The 18,135-nt window shown below is 33.8% G+C and overlaps 3 protein-coding genes across 9 annotated transcripts; all 3 read left to right on the forward strand.

Moving 5' to 3' along the window:
• Positions 1 to 810: 810 nt before the first annotated feature.
• Rsph3 (Radial spoke head protein 3) lies at positions 811 to 9,697 on the forward strand. Of its 6 annotated transcripts, none has more exons than XM_070308118.1 (11): positions 811 to 953; positions 1,593 to 2,479; positions 3,135 to 3,218; positions 4,418 to 4,499; positions 4,574 to 4,747; positions 4,882 to 5,010; positions 5,080 to 5,283; positions 5,446 to 5,608; positions 5,782 to 5,868; positions 6,031 to 6,207; positions 9,380 to 9,697. In XM_070308118.1, exons 2-10 carry the CDS (start codon positions 1,695 to 1,697, stop codon positions 6,201 to 6,203), a joined length of 1,881 nt encoding a protein of 626 aa, XP_070164219.1. In that variant the 5' UTR covers positions 811 to 953; positions 1,593 to 1,694; the 3' UTR covers positions 6,204 to 6,207; positions 9,380 to 9,697. The 6 variants fall into 6 exon arrangements, with proteins under 6 accessions (XP_070164219.1, XP_070164209.1, XP_070164200.1 ...); XM_070308108.1 differs by lacking the exon at positions 9,380 to 9,697 and adding an exon at positions 7,182 to 7,567; XM_070308099.1 differs by lacking the exon at positions 9,380 to 9,697 and adding an exon at positions 6,897 to 7,039.
• Positions 9,698 to 13,217: 3,520 nt separating this feature from the next.
• Prdm13 (PR/SET domain 13) lies at positions 13,218 to 15,829 on the forward strand. The gene is given in 3 exon segments (XM_070311732.1): positions 13,218 to 13,577; positions 14,190 to 14,451; positions 14,955 to 15,829. Coding segments are annotated over 3 exon segments (1,497 nt in total).
• Positions 15,830 to 17,000: 1,171 nt separating this feature from the next.
• Atpsyndelta (ATP synthase, delta subunit) lies at positions 17,001 to 18,114 on the forward strand. 2 transcript variants are annotated; one of them, XM_070312466.1, is made up of 4 exons: positions 17,001 to 17,109; positions 17,321 to 17,449; positions 17,537 to 17,734; positions 17,800 to 18,114. In XM_070312466.1, the coding sequence occupies exons 2-4, from the start codon at positions 17,330 to 17,332 to the stop codon at positions 17,965 to 17,967; spliced, it is 486 nt and encodes a 161-aa protein (XP_070168567.1). In that variant the 5' UTR covers positions 17,001 to 17,109; positions 17,321 to 17,329; the 3' UTR covers positions 17,968 to 18,114. The 2 variants fall into 2 exon arrangements, with proteins under 2 accessions (XP_070168567.1, XP_070168577.1); XM_070312476.1 differs by having other exon boundaries at positions 17,016 to 17,109; positions 17,328 to 17,449.
• The last annotated feature ends 21 nt before the right edge of the window (positions 18,115 to 18,135 follow it).

Below are 18,135 nucleotides of genomic sequence, written 5' to 3' on the forward strand. Positions count from 1 at the left end.
ATATAAAAGACAATCTCTTTACAAGATCTTTCTTAAAAAATACCACTCAATCGACTTTATTTTCTGAGAGTAAATTTATAGTTATATTAATAAATACTACATAAAACAATATAATTACGATACATACAATCATACATAAAGTACGCTACGTAATTGTACAGTTTTGAAAAACTATATAGAAATATAATTTAATATAACTATATAAGTAAAAATTATATTGCAAATTGTTACATAAAATATAATCCATATTCATACTATTCCCGATCATGCTCTAAATCTGATTTTTCATGCACATTATTTGCATAAATCGCGTGATAACAAAATACCTTATTCATCTCATAATTCATTTTCCACCTATCGTTCTATCGCGCGCATATACTTATTACGGCTACAAAGTAAAGAAATCGGTTACATCTTTGAAAGAATTTTGAAAGATAAAAAATCTTGACATTAAAATTATTTATTTTTTTTTTTCAACTCAGTATAACATACACATATATGACATATATGTAATATCTCTTTTATTATAAGATTAAGAATTGCGCGTATTTTGTTCGTCTAAATCGTGATTATAAGCTGAGCCTTTGCGATAGACCAACGCGATCAAATACGCGATTTCACCTTGAAGTGTTGCTAGTTTTGCAAGTTCTCGGACAGGTTTCCTAGGCAAGTGGCGGAACCCCAACCGTATTCCACCCTCTGTCGGTGGACTTAAGCATGCGCAACATTCGCGGTGGTCAGCATTATTGAGTGGCCGGTCGCACGGGGTGAAAATATATGTGCAACCTGACTGCGGTCTATATCGGTCGATTCTAAGGACATTGTCCAGTCTCTGAACTCCTCCGCGAAACGGTCAGTAATGTCGCGACTGTATTCAACGAACGACCACAACATTTTCATTTCTCGATCTTCCACGACCAGCAAAACGGCCGATTTGGCGCGAGTTTCGCACAGTACGTATCAATATAAACAGATTGATAAGGATATTAAGATCGATATAATTTCGAAAACTTCCTAACTTTCATGTTATAAATACGCGAAAAAATGATCTCTGTCTATTCATAATAATAAAAGCGCAATGATTTTTACATAACAAACACGCACATTATTTATAGAAAAATATTGCAAATCCAAAAATTAAAATTCATCTGATAACAGTTGTTTAAAACAGAATAATTCCTCTTGATAATAATATTGTTTATAATGTCTTATTGTAATGTCTTATCGTATATTTAAATGTCCAAATAATATTTACATAAAAATCTTCATCTTTTTTTACATATTATTTTGTCAGGATTAATACAAACATATTTTTTCGCCATGAGCGTTAAGTATTGTAGAATTATTGCTCATACTTCACAATTAAACCAATTTAGTCGTAGCTAGATCTCGTGACTTCAACGGTGAATAATTCAAGAAATAATTACAAACATCACACTCGCGTGAACTTTGTCTATGTTCTCACTTCGCAAATACAGACGATCAATGAGCGATCAATGGACTATAATTGTTTTATCTGAGATTTTCGAAGCACATCTTTCTTCCTATAACGAATAAAATCACTCGATCAAGTAATTTTTGAAATTTTAAAGGGAAATCACGCTTGAAAGGCGAAACACCTCGTATAAATTTATTTGTCTTCGATCGATTCACGATGTCCGGCGCGCAATCGTGCGTCTGAAAAAATTAGAAGGATGCCAGCCGGTATTTCGGCTCTGGCGCCGTCGACGGACGCGGGATCTTTCGATCATGAGACGAAGAATCCGCCGGCCTTCACGATTCTACAGAAGGACGGCCTGGACTCGAGTTTGCCGCTCCTACACATCAACGAGGACGATGGAATGAACGCGCCGCGACTCACTACCAATCTCAAGAATATGAAAAACGCAAAGAATGATTTCTATAACTGTAGACGCATCAGCAAATCCAATGAACATCTAGTTCTGGCTAATCTACAATCAAATCAAGCCAATCCTCTGAGGAAGAAGTACCATAGTAAGAGTGAGGATAGCTTGAACGAGGAAAGACCGCCTATAATTAAACCTAGTATCATCCTATCCACGGAGGATTTCAACGAGATACTCAATGCGAAATTAAAGAAGATACAGGAACAGACCGAGGCTGAACAAGGTCGCAGATCGCCCAAGAAATCTATCTCGCCGCAGAAAAAGCCATTCATCACGACCGTAAAGACAGGAGAATTTCTAATGCCTCCACCGGAAGTGGCGGCCCTGCTCGGTATCGCGCCCAGCGGAAACGACGAGGAGACGACGGACGGATGTTCAATTAAGGACAGGTTCAAACCGCCAGTGTCGCTGGCCAAGAGACCGGAGGTACGTCACAATAGTCACAACGCCAGATGTCCGGCTGCCCTCAAGGCTACCGTGGATTTTTCTCTCGGCATGATGAACGCCACTGCCATCGCTACGGCCTCGACCTTAGACGAGCGGGCGAGAAGATTCAAGAGGAGCGAACCGCCGTAAGTGACGCCAAGGTTACGTAATAGGTCGCGTTAAGGACACCGTCGTCCCGGTTGTTCAATTAGCATATCGTCACTATCTTTTTACAATCAGCAGGAGTAGATTTATAGGAGCGGAATTCATGATGCTCTCTTCTTATTCAACAAAGCGCTTTCATTCAGAGAAACATTTATCTCAATTTTCTAAACTTATATATTATATAAAATAAAAGGATTATTTTTTTTTTAATATCGTCTTAAGTATAATTATGTTTTACTAGGAACAATTGTACTAGTTCGAAATTAATAATCTTTGACTCTGAAAAATCATCCTCCGTCCACTGGATTTGATTTGCATCGTGCGATAATGCGACCTCGAACCTTTTCGCAGACGCAAATCACGATATCGAATCTTACGTTCGTTTCATATCATTTCCACCGAAAATTCGATGCCCAAGACGACATAGATGTTGCTGAAATATAATCGATCGGCCAAAAGAAGCGTGCGAAAAAAATTTCACCGCCTTCTCAATAAGCACGCGTATAACATGAAAACGCGAAAGGTGTTTCTGATTTAAAAATCAACGGGCAACAATAAGCTCGATTAAAGCGCGTGAATGAAAAATGATGAGAGGAGGAAAAGGGCGCATAAGAAGAGCGGGAATTGTTTTTCTAGCAGATTCCCGCAGACGCCGCGAGCTTTACCAAAAAAGTTGGCACCGATCGAGGGCATGATGAATATGCTGCCGAAGCTCCGCGGGTAACGAAAACAGCTTATACCAAGTGACACCACACTTATCACTGATCTTTTATTTGATAGCAGCTGCTTTCTCTCCGCTTTTTTTTCTTCCCGTCGACCCGATTTATTCTCGTGCGCTTGCAGTCGCATTCGAATTATCTCTTTCTCTTTCTCCCTCTCTCTCTCTCTCTCTCTCTCTCTCTCTCTCTCTTTCTCTCTAAGCCATTGTCGCTCCTGATGCACTACGTTTCAAATTCTCATAGAACGGAATTGTATTTGATGATCGATAATATTAATATTATTTGATGATTGGTAATATTAACTTTTACTTCCCTTTTATTATCGATATTTTTCAAATAATATAAATAAATCTGGTATCACAATATAGGATTACGTTTTTTAAACAAAAACGTCCGATTTTAATTTATAATAATTTTATTATCTTTTTAATAAAATAAAATAAATATATTAACAACTGATTTTTGTTACAAATGTAAAAAAGCAATTCATATTCTTTTAAAAAATTATCGCAGGCCATCTGTAAATATACATAAACCAATCTACCATAAATGTGGTGTGCACGTAAAAGTATGTCGTCAATACATATTAAATTTTACTATGCTTGCGATGGACATTGTTGTGATTATTGTCGGAAACATTAGCAGTAGGGTCGTAGACACTATCGATGTTTTATTACTATGCGATTAAAATCCATGCTTCATTAAATGCGAACAGACGGATGTACCTGACACAAATATAATTTTCAACATATACATTTAAAAATCATTTCTTTTTTATATGTTATAATTTGCTGCATAGCGTGACATAATCTTTTAATCATTTTATTTTATATAAATATATATATATATATATATATATATATATATATATAGTTAATATATCATATACTCATCGACAATAGCCGAGAGAGCAATTGGATTTCGTATTATTATTTTGACTCATAAATTGGAGAATTGGCAAAACTAAACGACAAAAAAGAAATCAATCAAAAGATTGGCAAAATATTTATGTATATATTTTATAGATTACAATTTCTTAAAGAAACTTATTATTGCCAAGTTTGTCGATGTTTGCCGATGAAAGCGACGAGTATTGCAGCAACGTTACTCAGCATGTTAAACTCAGCTGAGCTTTTTTCAGAATTTTTTTGATGACCGTTAAGAAACGCATTTCACTATAAATCGATGGTTATTTTGCAGGGAACAATCGGTTCCTTTCGGGAACATCATGTTTGATCGTCGCGTGGCTCGCGGAAGTACATTTGCTCCCGTTACCGCTCTGGTAAGTACTCCTCGCGAGTCTTTCAAAGTAAAAAGATTATAACTTTTTTTCATGAAATTCACACGTTTTTCTAGATCGATAGGGAACAATCGATAGCAGCGAGGCAAGCGGAAGCGAGACGAAGACACTTGGCAAGGAAACGTGCTCAGATGCAAGCTTGCAAAGCACTCGTCGCGAGGACGGGTTCACCTCCTCCGGTTCCTGGGAGAAAGCACGAACCAGTGCAAACCGAAATCTTTCTCGAGGAGGTAAATTATATAAAATTCGTATATTTATTTTTAGCATTTGTTTTTAATAACCGTTTTTAATAGTTCGATTAATTGTTATTTTTTATTATGATAAATAAGGTGTAAATTTAAATTTTAATATTGATTTATTTTAGCTGGCCGAAAAGCCGGATGAATCCGAAGTAGCCACACAAACTGATTACTTTTTGGAAAAACCGGAACCACCAAGTTATTATCCTAGCAAGATTGGTCAAGATGCTTACACTCAAATCGAACCAGGAGAGGTACGTGTTTGATGTGTTATCATGACACTAGTTTTGTAAAAAATAATATTCATTCTATGATATTTCCAGCTCTTTGATTTTGATACTGAAGTTCAACCAATTCTCGAGGTATTAGTAGGCAAGACTATTGAGCAAGGTCTAATCGAGGTTTTAGAAGAAGAGGAAATCGCTACTCTTAAGGAACAGCAGAGAAGGTTCCACGAATTATACGCTGCTGAGAAAGCTGAAGAGCAACGATTGGCGGAAGAGGAGAGGAGACGTAGAGAAGAGAAGGTATTCTTTAATATTTAATTCTTTAATATTTCGGCACTCTTCGATCTTTCAAGTATCTCGCCCCCCTTTTTTTTTTTTTTTTTTACATTATTATAGATATGAAAGATGTGTATCGGGCGCGTGTAAGGATTAAAAAAAAAATCTGTTTTCGATCCGTTTCAGGAACGACGCTTGAAACAACACGAAGAAGAAATGAAGACTCAGCAGGAAACCGAGGAACGAGTCGCGGCGGCTGTATTGTTAACGGGATACATTGCTGAACTTTTACCAGCAGTTCTGGAAGGCCTGAAAATGTCTGGCTACTTATTGGACGAAATCAAGGCCGGTTCGTGAGCATGCAAGAAACTACTTTTTCTGAATTTGTTAACCATAAAGGTTTCTTAATTTCTCGTTATTTGTTGATTGTATCTTTTGATTAAGTTTCTTTCCCTCCTTAGTTATTTTATTTGTCATTTTATCAATAACTTATTAAGATGCCGCAAATGTGATTTGTTGTAGATGTCGAAGAAGGATTCATGCCGTGGTTGATGAAGGAAGTTAAAAAGGAGATGGGCAACATGATCGAGAGCAGAGAATTGTTAATGGGTAAGGCTGAGCTGAAGATAAACCAGCAAAAATGTATTTATATTTTCTCGAATTTCATTTGAGAAATGTAAGAATGAAATAGACTGGACAGAGATTTAGTTTTGCGATAATAAATCTATAAATATATTTATAGAATAATTTAACCGTACAATTTTTTTACAGAAATTATTAGAGAAATTTTGGAAAACCGCGCGCAGACATACAGACAACTCGGTGAAGAATACGATATGTCAAAAGAAAAAAAACTGATGAGCGTGGATAATTTAGAAGAAGGTGAAACTGATAGCAATTTCGTAAATTACGAATCTGCGATGGAAAATCATAACGTGATTTAACGTGGTAAATACATCTGTATATATTTGCGAGATAAAGGTTGCGAAAGAGATTTTATTTAAATAAATCTAAATTAAAAATTAGATAATTAAAATCTATAAAAGAATGAGAATTACTACCGAATCGTAAATATTTAGTAATGCGTACAATCCGATGATAATTTTTATTATCGCACAATTTGATAGGCGTTAATGATAAACTTCGGCTAAAAAACGAGCAAATCGTAGTTAGCTTTCGGATTTAGGGATTCACTTTAACCAGCACAAAAGCAATTTCTGATCACGATACCTTTTACATTAAGCAGTATACACAGCTGTGCAACAAATCCATCTCCTCCGCTTGTACCCTCTGACAGGTCACCGCAAGGCTCGCAATCCCTATCGTAAACACAGTAACTGTCGAAAGAACGCGAAAGACCCATCAGAAATTAATTATTGATTCTCGAAGTCAGCGCGACATAATCTCTCATAGAAAGAATGCAAAGGAAAAAAAAGACTAACTTTTGTCCAGCATAATTTATCCCAAAATAGTCTCTAAACAATATCAATTTCTTCATTAGAGAATTTTAACATATTTTTTTATTACTTAAAAAAAGACTTAATATTTTTCTTGTACAATATATGAATATAACATATTATTCGTAAAACACATATGGTATGTGTGATGTTAATGATTCATCGCTTATCTGTCTGTAGTCTAGACTGACGGGAGTCTATAATGCTGCATTACGATTTCAAGATAATTTAAGAAACTGATTACATTTCAAGATATAATTTATGGTTTGTTGGAGACAGTTCAAAGATATCTCTTTCCAAAACACTTCAATATATATTAAATAAATAAAAATATAAAAAAATTTAAGCAAAGCATATTTTTCTTATCACATATTATTCCCGTTTATTAAATTACAATATTTTTAAATGATCTTTCAAGATCTCAAGTTAAAGCATCCTAGTCGGTATTTTAAAAATTGCTTCTAGGCTCTGGTAAATCGATTTTCGTGGATTATCATCTAATCCGCAGATTGAAGAATTGAAGCAGCTGAAGATATTTATCTTATGTCGAAAATAACAAATGTAACATCGTTAAAGCAGAACGTGTTCTTGCTATCACTAGTTGAATTATTATTTCAAACAACAGAAATTTTTAATACGAATTACCGAGTGTCGTAGATTAATTATATTATGTATTTGGAATCGCAATACTACCGCATCGCTTGATTAACAAGAACGAGATAAAAACAGAGATGAAAGTATGGCCAATAGAATGGCGGTTAATAAATTAGAGATTTTGTATAATATGTAATTGTATAGATTGTATAATTTATATAAGAGTTATAAAGTTCAGAGTTAAGTAAAATTTTAGATAGGGAAAGTTAAAAGAAAAGAAATCAAAAAAGAAAGTAATGATAGTCGAAACGAATATTTATACCAATCTTAGAATATACTGTAGATTAGAAGAAATTTTTTTTTTTTTTTTTTCAAAGTTATCCAAATTGGAAATAAATATTTTTAATTATATTAATAAATATTAAGTGTTTAATCCAGAAAAAAATATTTAAGAAAGTGTATTTAATATTTCTTGTATAAATTTGTTCATGAAAAATAATTTTTGTCGAAATACGTTCACATTGTTAACATATATATTTTTAAAATCAGTATGCCTGTGTGTTAATTTCAAGCATGACAGATACTATGTGTGTGACGAGAGATCGTTTCTAAAATCTATCAGGCATGGACACAGACCACCGATACGCCGCGAAAGTAAAAAAAACCTGTCCGCTCCAATCAGGATTAGATCAATCATAATGGGATGAGGTTTCACGCTGAATTGAGATCGGCACAGTTTTAAAAAGCCACCCACCCTCTTTAACTCACCCCTGGCGACGCTGAGAGAGCGGGGTGAGACAAGGGAACATATTGTATTGGATTAAATTAAGCAGGGGTCTACTTTCTCGTACCGAGCATTATATGCACAAAACTTGTGTGCCAAGTGAGTCGTGTTTTTCGGGGGGGGGGGAGGGAGGGGGGCAGTCTACCACGCGGACGGGAAGAACGAAGGGGGGTAAAAGATGTCCAATGATGCACCGGGCCGAGCACCGGTATATGCCGCAAGGGATCTGACATTATTTTGTCATGTGAGCCGTGTCACCTGCATCTCCACGTGATTTTTTTCTCGCTGCGAATATGACACATGCGAATTTAAAAATATTTTTATTGTAAAATTGCGCAGGATAAACATAGCGCGTGAATAAGCATACTTTTCCGAACAAAATATATATATATATATATATATATTTTTTTTTTTTACTTTAATTTCACAATTTTCACTTACACGATTACAAAATCTTTGTACAATTTATTACATTTTATACAATTTTATATTTTATAAAGAGGTGTTTCTCTTGACTATTCATTTCAAGTGAAAATGAGACACCATCATATTTTAATATTTGCAGAATAGACAGTCATAGATTGGATTGACTTTTAAAATCAAGTAAACAGCTCCTAATGGTTAAATACTGCTTTAAACGCGGGGCGCGTGATCAGGGATAGAGAATATCTGTGGGGTATTCGATGGTCACGTGTCATGTTACATGGCACTCGTTTCTGCGAGACAAGAGCAATATGTCCATGTGGCACGTGAACAGCGGAAGTGCACTTTAACATTTCTCTTACGCGGAATGCAAGACGGATAGATTTGCGACACTTTAGAAATATACATTACATCTAAATTTTTTTCTATATATATAATTTTTGTATAAAAATTATTCAAAATTGAAAGTAATTATTATTAATTATTAATATCAAAGACGCCGAGAAAAAAAATCGCGCCATTGTATATAATGTGTCTAAGTTCCATACATATATATTTCCGTATATATTTATAAATATTATAATTATATATAGATTTTATCTCGAATTATATTATTAATTATAGCAGAAAGAAGCGGATAGTACGCGTAGCACGCGCTTTGTGATATTCTACTAGTAATTTAGTGTATGAAAAAAAAAAAAAAAACTGAAAAACAATCAATGAAGATTTTTTAACATAATTTTAGGAAAAAAAAGGAATCGCTAGATCTAGTTGATGTGATTTGCAGCGAATATTAATAATACATAAGCTATCGTCTCGTTCATACGCTGCACCATTAGGGATAGACTTTTGACACTTGCAGAACCGAGACGAATCACCTTTATGGCCACCTCCCCGCAAAGACGACCATAACTCAGGATTGCAGTAAAGGGACGCAGAACAATAGCATTGGTTCCCTCTTTATAATAAAAGGATCCTCGCGCACTTCTCGCCACCGACGACAATCCGAACTCGATACGCATATACCGCGTCCACGCATTTTTAAATCTATGCAAAATATACTTATCGATAACGACGATATAATATAGAAAATTTTTATAATGTTGTGTATGATTAATTTTTGAGTAATTCCATATTTCGACACCAAATATTTAATTTTGAAAAAATGTGAAAAAATGTACATGTGACTGATTGTAATATTTTTTAATGTTCTTATAATTAAATAATATGCAAACTATAAAAAGTTTTATATTATACTATTAAAAATATATTTTAAAGTTTTCTTTTTTTCATTATATATTTATGTTTTAAATACATAAAAATGAAATTTTGTTAATTAAACTCAACAATTTCATATTCTCCAGTACAAGACTGGGCATGCACTTGCGTCTCTCCTCGTCTATCGTCACACCGGGTGCTTGGTGCACGGCTTGTGGTACGCGAATACAAGATCGTGGAGGGTGTTACCGCGCTTATTTTGAGCATCTCACCCTGGGGCTGCAGCAATAATACGTAGATGATAATCGCGATATTAATATCGCATTGGGAAGCGCACACATGCGTGCAAGGGGCCCATTGGTCACGGCGAAACACTTGCTTGCGCTTGCTGGCTCCGCGGTTCTCTGAATTGCACCCTGATTTTAGAAAGAGATGACTAGAGGGTACAACCCTCCGCCGCGATGCGGGCGACAGGGCACAAATTTATCAACAAACCGCGAGGAAAATATAATATTTCGTCAACATTTGGTAAATATTATTTGCTAAAAAATTATTACAAAATTAATCTCTCATAATTATTTATCATTTACTAAATTATTTTATAATTATATTATTGCGCTAAACAGCTAATCATAATAAATTAACATACATATATATATATATATAAATGTAGAAAGATTTCATAAATTTTGCGTACAATTCGCATTCTCCCTCCCTTTCCCCCAATAGCTTCCCCAATAGTTACGCCTTTACTAGCAAGATTTCCGAATCTTTCGTACTTGTGTTTACTATCCACGAATCATACAAGGGGGGCTGGAACACTTGCCGCATACATTTTGGGGCACTATAGAATGGCGAAATACTCGTGCTCGAGTTTCCAGCGACCAGAGAGGGGTTGTGCAAGGGATAGTGCGGCTTGTGAACACTCGTGTCATTCCCTGCTCCGACATCGTACACGTGGATGAATCACGTTGCCCGTGTAAGAGATCCGCGGCCTGAAGGGACCATGCCCTTCTTCTGGTTCCGGATCAGGCTGGTAAGCTGCGCGTAGCTTTGAAAGCTTGTCTTTAATTAACGCGAAAATCGAGCTTAATTAACGGAAGAAAGGAGAGTACATTTAATTTATAATAATTAATAAATATTACCATAAATATTATTATTTAATATCACATTTAATTTAGTCATCTCTTTCTTTACTTTTATCTGTGATAGAATTTAAATTTTCAAATTCAAATATTAAATTTTAAATACGTGCACACATTTTCATATATATTAAAATACTGAAAAAAATTGACTATTTTTTTTAATTGGAAGTAAATTTTGTTTTATTAGAAGTGAATTTTTATGATATAAAATCAATCATCGAAAAAGTTAATTATATTATTTTTTAACTCAATAAAAAAATGTTCATATTTTTAGACTTGTTTAACTTATAAAATTGAGTTATTCTAAAAAATTGTTAAAGAATGCGCTATACATATATATTTCGTGGCAAAATTGCTATAGGTATATTTGGCTTAAAATGAATATCATTGAATCATGAACTTATTGAGAAATAGTATCATATCTCTTCATAAATAATTCGTAATTCGTAAGATATGTATTTCAGATATGACTCCACATTTAAAATATATATTGATCCACAAAGTGTTAACAAATAAATAACTAGATAAAAAGTCATATATAACAAGTCATTTCTCCATTTGTGAAATAAAAAAATAAAACTTTCATTTCGTAAAATTTTATCGCTTTAATCGTCACGTTGATATTCAACTACGATATTCAATTATCACGTGAAGAATTAATCTTGTCGTTGACAAGAGATATGTGTCGTGTGCGACGAGAAGTATTTTACGAGATCATCTATCGCGCGAACGTAAAAAAGAGAGAGAGATACGTATTGATATAGCGCCGGATCGTGCTGAGTGCATCAAGATCGACGAAAGATTAAGCAAATTCGGACGATATCGCCTACGCGATCGACGGCCCGGACCGCCGAGAAGAATGAGCCACTTAATTTCCTAATCAACCGTTGATTCAGATGCACCTTTCGGCCGATCCCTCGTAATACGGAGACGCATAGTATGCCGCAGCTGAGTCAAACAATGTCCTTTCACATGAGGCTTTTATAGCCCTATTGAACATACTAAAGGTCCGCTCCTGGTCCGCTACCCCGTCGATCCGCAAATCAAGCGTGCGTCTTCGTCAAAATCGCAAAAATGGATAATCACATTCTGATTTATCATATTTTGCAATAATACAACCGTAATCAAGGCGCGTGATATCGGTTATCACTCTATGTTTACAAAGATACATTTTATCGTGTAGCGTGTAACGCATTGCATTTAAATTTTCAGATATAGAATGTTTTTATTTATATCTATATGAGAGTTTTTTAATTAGTTGTAGTTGAGATGCTACTTTTCAGCTACGTGCTATTATGGACACCTTGTATATCGTTAATATATAGAAAAACAACAATAGACAAATTCAAATATACATAATGCTCTTATTTAATCTTAATAATTTAAATAAATCATTAAATATTTAAATAAAGCATTGAATCTAAGGCTGCATTACGATATTAACTGCCAGTATTGAAAACTTATAGTTTATATCACACGTACACTGTAGATTTTCAGTACTGGGAGTGAATATCGGAGCGCAGCTTAAATAATGCAATGTGAAATGTTTAAATAAATTATTAATATATGTAATTAATTAATTAATTATTTAGATGCAATGTAATTTATTTAAATTAATTATTAATAAATAAGAGCATTATATGTATCTCAAATTTTCTCTATTTTTGTTTTTTTATTTATTAACGATATACAAAATGTCCTTAATACCACGTGGCGAGAAAGTAGCACCTGCTGCAGCAAATAGAAAACCCCCAAGAGTCTACGACCAGCTTGCTCCTCCTACCCTGCACGATTGCGCCAACGACATGATTCAGAAGCAACCGAAGGGCTCATCTAATACCGATTCTTAAATACAATTCCGTATACGTATTTACTCATACAGAGAAAGGTAGAAGGGAGAGCGCAGCAACTACATCAATGAACAAAATTAGGCACCACCCCCAGTATATATTTAAAGCGTGCAGGAAATCGTCTCTATGTTAGTTGATATCTTAACTTGGTGTCATGACTATACGGATCATTAACGTGCGATAAGAGTTCAAGGTACACTCTGAAAAAATGTTACGTTATGGCAAGAATACGCGTACATTTCGAAAATATTATGGTGTATTGTTTCGAAATTTTATGGTGTAATATTTCGAAACTTTCATTATATCGATATTCTTATGTGTGTTCGGAAAATTATCATCAACTGCTATCCAAGATGCATATTACGGAAATGTAGTTTGTAAAAAAAAACTTTAGAACAAAAAGAAAAATCAAAGTATGCGACGGTTCTTCTAGAAGATAAAAAAGAAGCTCGGACTTTATAAGACAATTGTTTCACATGCTTTCAATATGAATCCAAATATAATCCCGGTAGTATATCCCGCAGCAACAGAAGCGGAACCAATGATGACGAGAAACGAAAGGATGGAAAGAGCCAGTTTATCACAAAGATATCCGATGCAAAGGCATACAATACAAAGATATCCAGTGCAAAGGTATCCAGCACAAGAATGCCCAGTGCAAAGATATATTAATTTATCTATAAACGAAAGACCCAGCTTCTTTATGAGCAGACCGCTCGTTCGAGCCGCTGGACTTCTTAACGAAAATTCCATGACAGAAATTATCGACGTGAATACGTTGCCTCAAAAAAATACATCAATCATTCGAAATGTATGTATTTAGCAAGAATGTCTGCATCATAATCATGTTTCACAATTTTCTCTAATATTCGAAACAAAAAATTTTTTATCTCCACGTGTTTTAGTAAACACGTGAAAATAAAAATTCAAAAAAGATAATATATTGTAATAGAGTGATTCCGTCAGAAAAATTTATTATATTTTTATCATCAATTAAATAGTTTTCTATTCACTTTAACGTTTCTAATTACAATATAATCAAACAACGTTCAATAATAAATTTTTGCATCAAAAAAAATTTTATGTTTCTTTTTTTTTAATATCTCAACCGAATGTGAAGCAAATATTTATCTGAGAAAATTAATACAAATAATTTTTCGTATTTTATATTATTTTGATAATAAACTCTCTTTTTATCTCGGAATGAATTAATAAATCTTAAATTTTAATTTAATCATTTAATAACAATTTAAGTTTAATTTAATTTAGTTGCAATATAGATACAAATTTTATTTCATTTGAATGAACTAAATTTCTCTGACTGAATTACTGTTTTCATTAATTTCAAATAATTTTTGCATTCAATGTTCACAATAGAGTGATGTCAATATACGGATAAAAATATAGAATATTTTACAAAATCTTAGTTTTCTAATTATCAAAATTGTTAATGATGTAGAGTGTCATCGAAATTATTAACATTGGCGGTCAACTCCATTGCCTCAATGAACCTATAAGTTCATCATATTGGTTGAAGATGATCACCTTGGCGACAGACTTCCAAAATGCTAACGTTTTACTTAGGATTATCAATAATGGACTCGTATTAAAAACGATAAGAGAAATTTTGCCAGGAAAACCGCTATTCATGTGGTTCGCAGAATGTGTTCTAAATGTGTTGAATATTCCGTTTTTGACACCGGCAAATTGTAATATTGAAGGTATGAACTCGATTTGTCAAACAAAGCTATTCTTGTAATCTCAACAATAAACTTGTCAATAATAAATTTTTACTAATTTTTTCCCGATTATTGTTACACGCTTTCTTAATAATTTTATAACTATCAATTTTGTATAATTAAATTTTTTTTCTAATTATTCTGCTTGATTTTTAAATATAAAACTTGTTAATAGTTAATCCATGTATTGTGAAACATTGATAATTTTAATATGCGCGTGTATTATATTTTTTTTTTATTATTCAATAATACACTTTTATTATCTTACATTGTTATCATATATTAATGCAATTAAATATTATATAATTATTAAATTTTATCTGTTGCAAATATTTTAATTACTCGTCGACTAATATTAAACGTTATACTGTGGGTCGAACAATTTACATTAAATCAATTTATGTAATATTAATATAAGATAATAAATGCAATATTAAATAAAACTGGATATTTATTAATCGCTTATATATTTTAAATAATTACAGGTCAAATCTATACATGCCACATTTGTAACAGCTGCTTCGACTATCCCAATCCATTGAAGCTGCACTTGCTATTAGATTGCAATCAAAAGGACAACAGTTACATTTGGACGCTCTTGGCAAATAAAATTGTTAGTCCTCCGAGAACGGATATATCCTTCAATCAATATTCAGAAAGGAGTTTCACGTTCGAGCTAAATCCTCTGCCCGTTTCCAGGCCGATAACGTTACCAGTTAATATTCCATCGTATTCAACGCAAACGGCAGACACGAATCGGTCACTGAGGAACGATTCACCGTGTTCGTCGAATCAATTATCGCCTCTATCCTCGAATAATCCTTCGCCGAGCCCAACGTATCCCTTACCAACGGAAAGTTTACCGAGTTCGTCGACTTACAAATCGTCCGTCGAGAATCTAATGGATCATCGCTTGATTTTAAGATCCTACAATGCTTTGACGCATCGAGATCGAATAATGCCCTACATGTTACCTTCAAATGCGCCAGCAGAATCTGGGAAGAAAACGGATCCCGCGGAAGTAGAGACGCGCGCCAGCGAGATCGGCAAATGCAACGAAGGATACAGATGCATCTTTTGCAATAAGATCTACTCGAGAAAGTATGGTCTACGAATTCACATCAGAACGCATACCGGTTATAAGCCTCTCACTTGCAAAGTATGCAAGCATAGATTCGGAGATCCTAGCAATCTCAACAAGCACGTGAGACTGCACGTGACAGATGACAGCCGTTACAAATGTGACATATGCGGCAAGGTACTAGTCAGAAGAAGAGACCTGGAGAGACATAAAAATTCCTGGCATTCGGAAAAAAACGATGATAATGTTTCCGATGTCGGAATCAACAGCGGGATTTAAGGACGACAAAATTCGCGAACGATCTAGCGAACAATAGGCGTTTATCTCACGGTGCTAGAGAGAATGTCTGCGATAAATCGAGAAAAATTCGAAAATTGTATAGATATTAAAATGTTAAACCAGGCGAGAAAAGATATATTATTTGAAAGCTAGTCATAAATGAGAAAAATAATATTATCTTTCACTACTTATTGTTAGCACAATAATTTTATAGCAACTATTAATTCTTCATCTTTAGAAAAACTTAGTTATAAATAATATTAATTGAATATATATGTACATAATTTGAATGAAATTATAAATCATCCTTGTCTATATATATAGCTTTATATGCATGTTGAAACAGTACAAAAAATATCATAGAAAACAATTTTTATTTATTACAAATTTCTTATATTAATAAGAAAAAGACATATTTTTAGTCAAATTGTTGATGTTAAAAATAAAAAATTCTACGAATCCTCAATTTCCATTCTCAATCATTATCTTTATATTATCTTACATTTCGTTAGCACCGATAAAAAGTATCATAAACATTTGGAAATAATACATATAATTTATCTTTCTCAAAAATAAAAAGTTATACGAGTCCTGAAGCACATTAATGCAAATGCATAGATGCAAAACTATTTTTCTTTCTTTTAAGCATACATATATATTTTATAACTCGCGATTCAATCAGCTTTATGGACGAAAGATATTTAAAAGTATGTTAAAGGCAAAATTCTGCCCTCGAATATGCGGTCCACTTTTCGTGGACTTTCGTATAAATAATCAATTTTTTACATGTATCTATAATTATAGCCATGTAATAATCAGACATGAATTCACTCACCGACCGTTACGTAGTCGCTGCAAGAGTATTACTAGTCACCTTCCTCGGCGAATGCTGAAAAGAAAGAAAAGACAAGTTAGATATTATAAATTCAAGAAGATTTATTCTAAAAAGAACGTTAAATATCAAAAAAGACGTTTATATCATACATTGGCGAAAAGCCGTTATCGAATCGATCTTTTTCATCGCACTCAATGTTTTAACACTACTTTACACTAAGCACTACGAAGAAAATTTAAACGAAAAGACAGTGCAGCCAACTGAAAAGAAGAAAAAAATCAATCTTCAGAGCAACGCTAGCGCCACTTCCGTCAAAGTTTCATACTTTGTTATCATCTTCACGTTCTTCCTACACGGTCGGTGCTGTCAATACCGGCTGCAAAGACCATCCAGCTTCTGCACACATCTATGATATAACGATTTTAAACACGGATATTCGAGATTAGTGAGTATAATAATAATTTTATTGTCGAAAAAAAATATAAAGGACTTCGCTCAGAAAATTCGAGCTTATATTCCGAACGAGACATTTAATATCGTAAACTGAAGAACGGAATTATACGTGTATCTTTCTTGTACTTGTGATGTAACAGCCTTGCCAATATCATTTCAGTTAATGTGAAGATGTGTTTCTGAAAAAGATTACTTGTTTTTAGCATATAGAAATGGCCACTCTCGCTCGTGCTTTGCGTCCTTACTTAAGGTGCATCCGGAACCAAAGAAGGACCTATGCAGATGCTGTAGTCAGTGACCAAATGAAGTTTACGTTTGCTGGTGCTAATCAGGTATAACGGAGTAAAAATTGTGCAATGTAATAAAGTATTATAATGTCTTAACACTAACATTTAATATGTTTTCTTTTTCTGTGTCAGGTATTCTACGATGAGGCTGCAATTCGTCAAGTTGATGTACCCTCCTTCTCAGGTGCATTTGGCATTCTACCAAAACATGTTCCCACATTGGCGGTGTTAAAACCTGGAGTAGTTACAGTATATGAAGAAGGTGGTTCAACCAAGAAAATTTTCGTTTCATCTGGCACAGTTACCATAAATGAAGACAATAGTGTACAGGTATATAATAGCTGTTTTCAAAATAATAAATATAGATTCTAAAGTAGTACATCATCTATTCGTAGATTCTAGCAGAGGAAGCTCATCCGGTAGAAAACCTTGATAACTCAGCAGCAAGAGATATCCTTAGCAAAGCTCAGCAACAGCTCTCCTCGGCGACATCAGATAAAGACAAGGCTGAAGCAGTTATTGCGGTTGAAGTCGGGGAAGCTCTTGTGCAAGCTACACAATAAATATTATAAATAATATGAAATTATATATACATATTTCATGCTAAAAATTTTAGAAGAAAGCATGTGTTCAACATACCCTTATTATAATAGCTGTAGAACAATGACAAAAATAAAAATATATTAATTCATATATGTATATATTGTATTTGATTAAAAATAGGTCAGTGC

This window comes from Polyergus mexicanus, unplaced genomic scaffold (assembly GCF_030449975.1).
Source record: "Polyergus mexicanus isolate NDT 795.1 unplaced genomic scaffold, iyPolMexi1.0 SCAF_2, whole genome shotgun sequence".
Taxonomy (NCBI): Eukaryota; Metazoa; Arthropoda; class Insecta; order Hymenoptera; family Formicidae; genus Polyergus; species Polyergus mexicanus.

Excerpts from the sequence above, each read along its gene's own strand:
- Rsph3 (XM_070308118.1), top strand. The coding sequence starts at position 1,695 with ATGCCAGCCGGTATTTCGGCTCTGGCGCCGTCGACGGACGCGGGATCT. Across the intron at positions 5,011-5,079 it reads CTCAAATCGAACCAGGAGAG|CTCTTTGATTTTGATACTGA; the intron begins GTACGTGTTTGA and ends TGATATTTCCAG. Across the intron at positions 5,284-5,445 it reads GGAGACGTAGAGAAGAGAAG|GAACGACGCTTGAAACAACA; the intron begins GTATTCTTTAAT and ends GATCCGTTTCAG.
- Atpsyndelta (XM_070312466.1), top strand. The coding sequence starts at position 17,330 with ATGGCCACTCTCGCTCGTGCTTTGCGTCCTTACTTAAGGTGCATCCGG. Across the intron at positions 17,450-17,536 it reads CGTTTGCTGGTGCTAATCAG|GTATTCTACGATGAGGCTGC; the intron begins GTATAACGGAGT and ends TTTCTGTGTCAG. Across the intron at positions 17,735-17,799 it reads ATGAAGACAATAGTGTACAG|ATTCTAGCAGAGGAAGCTCA; the intron begins GTATATAATAGC and ends ATCTATTCGTAG.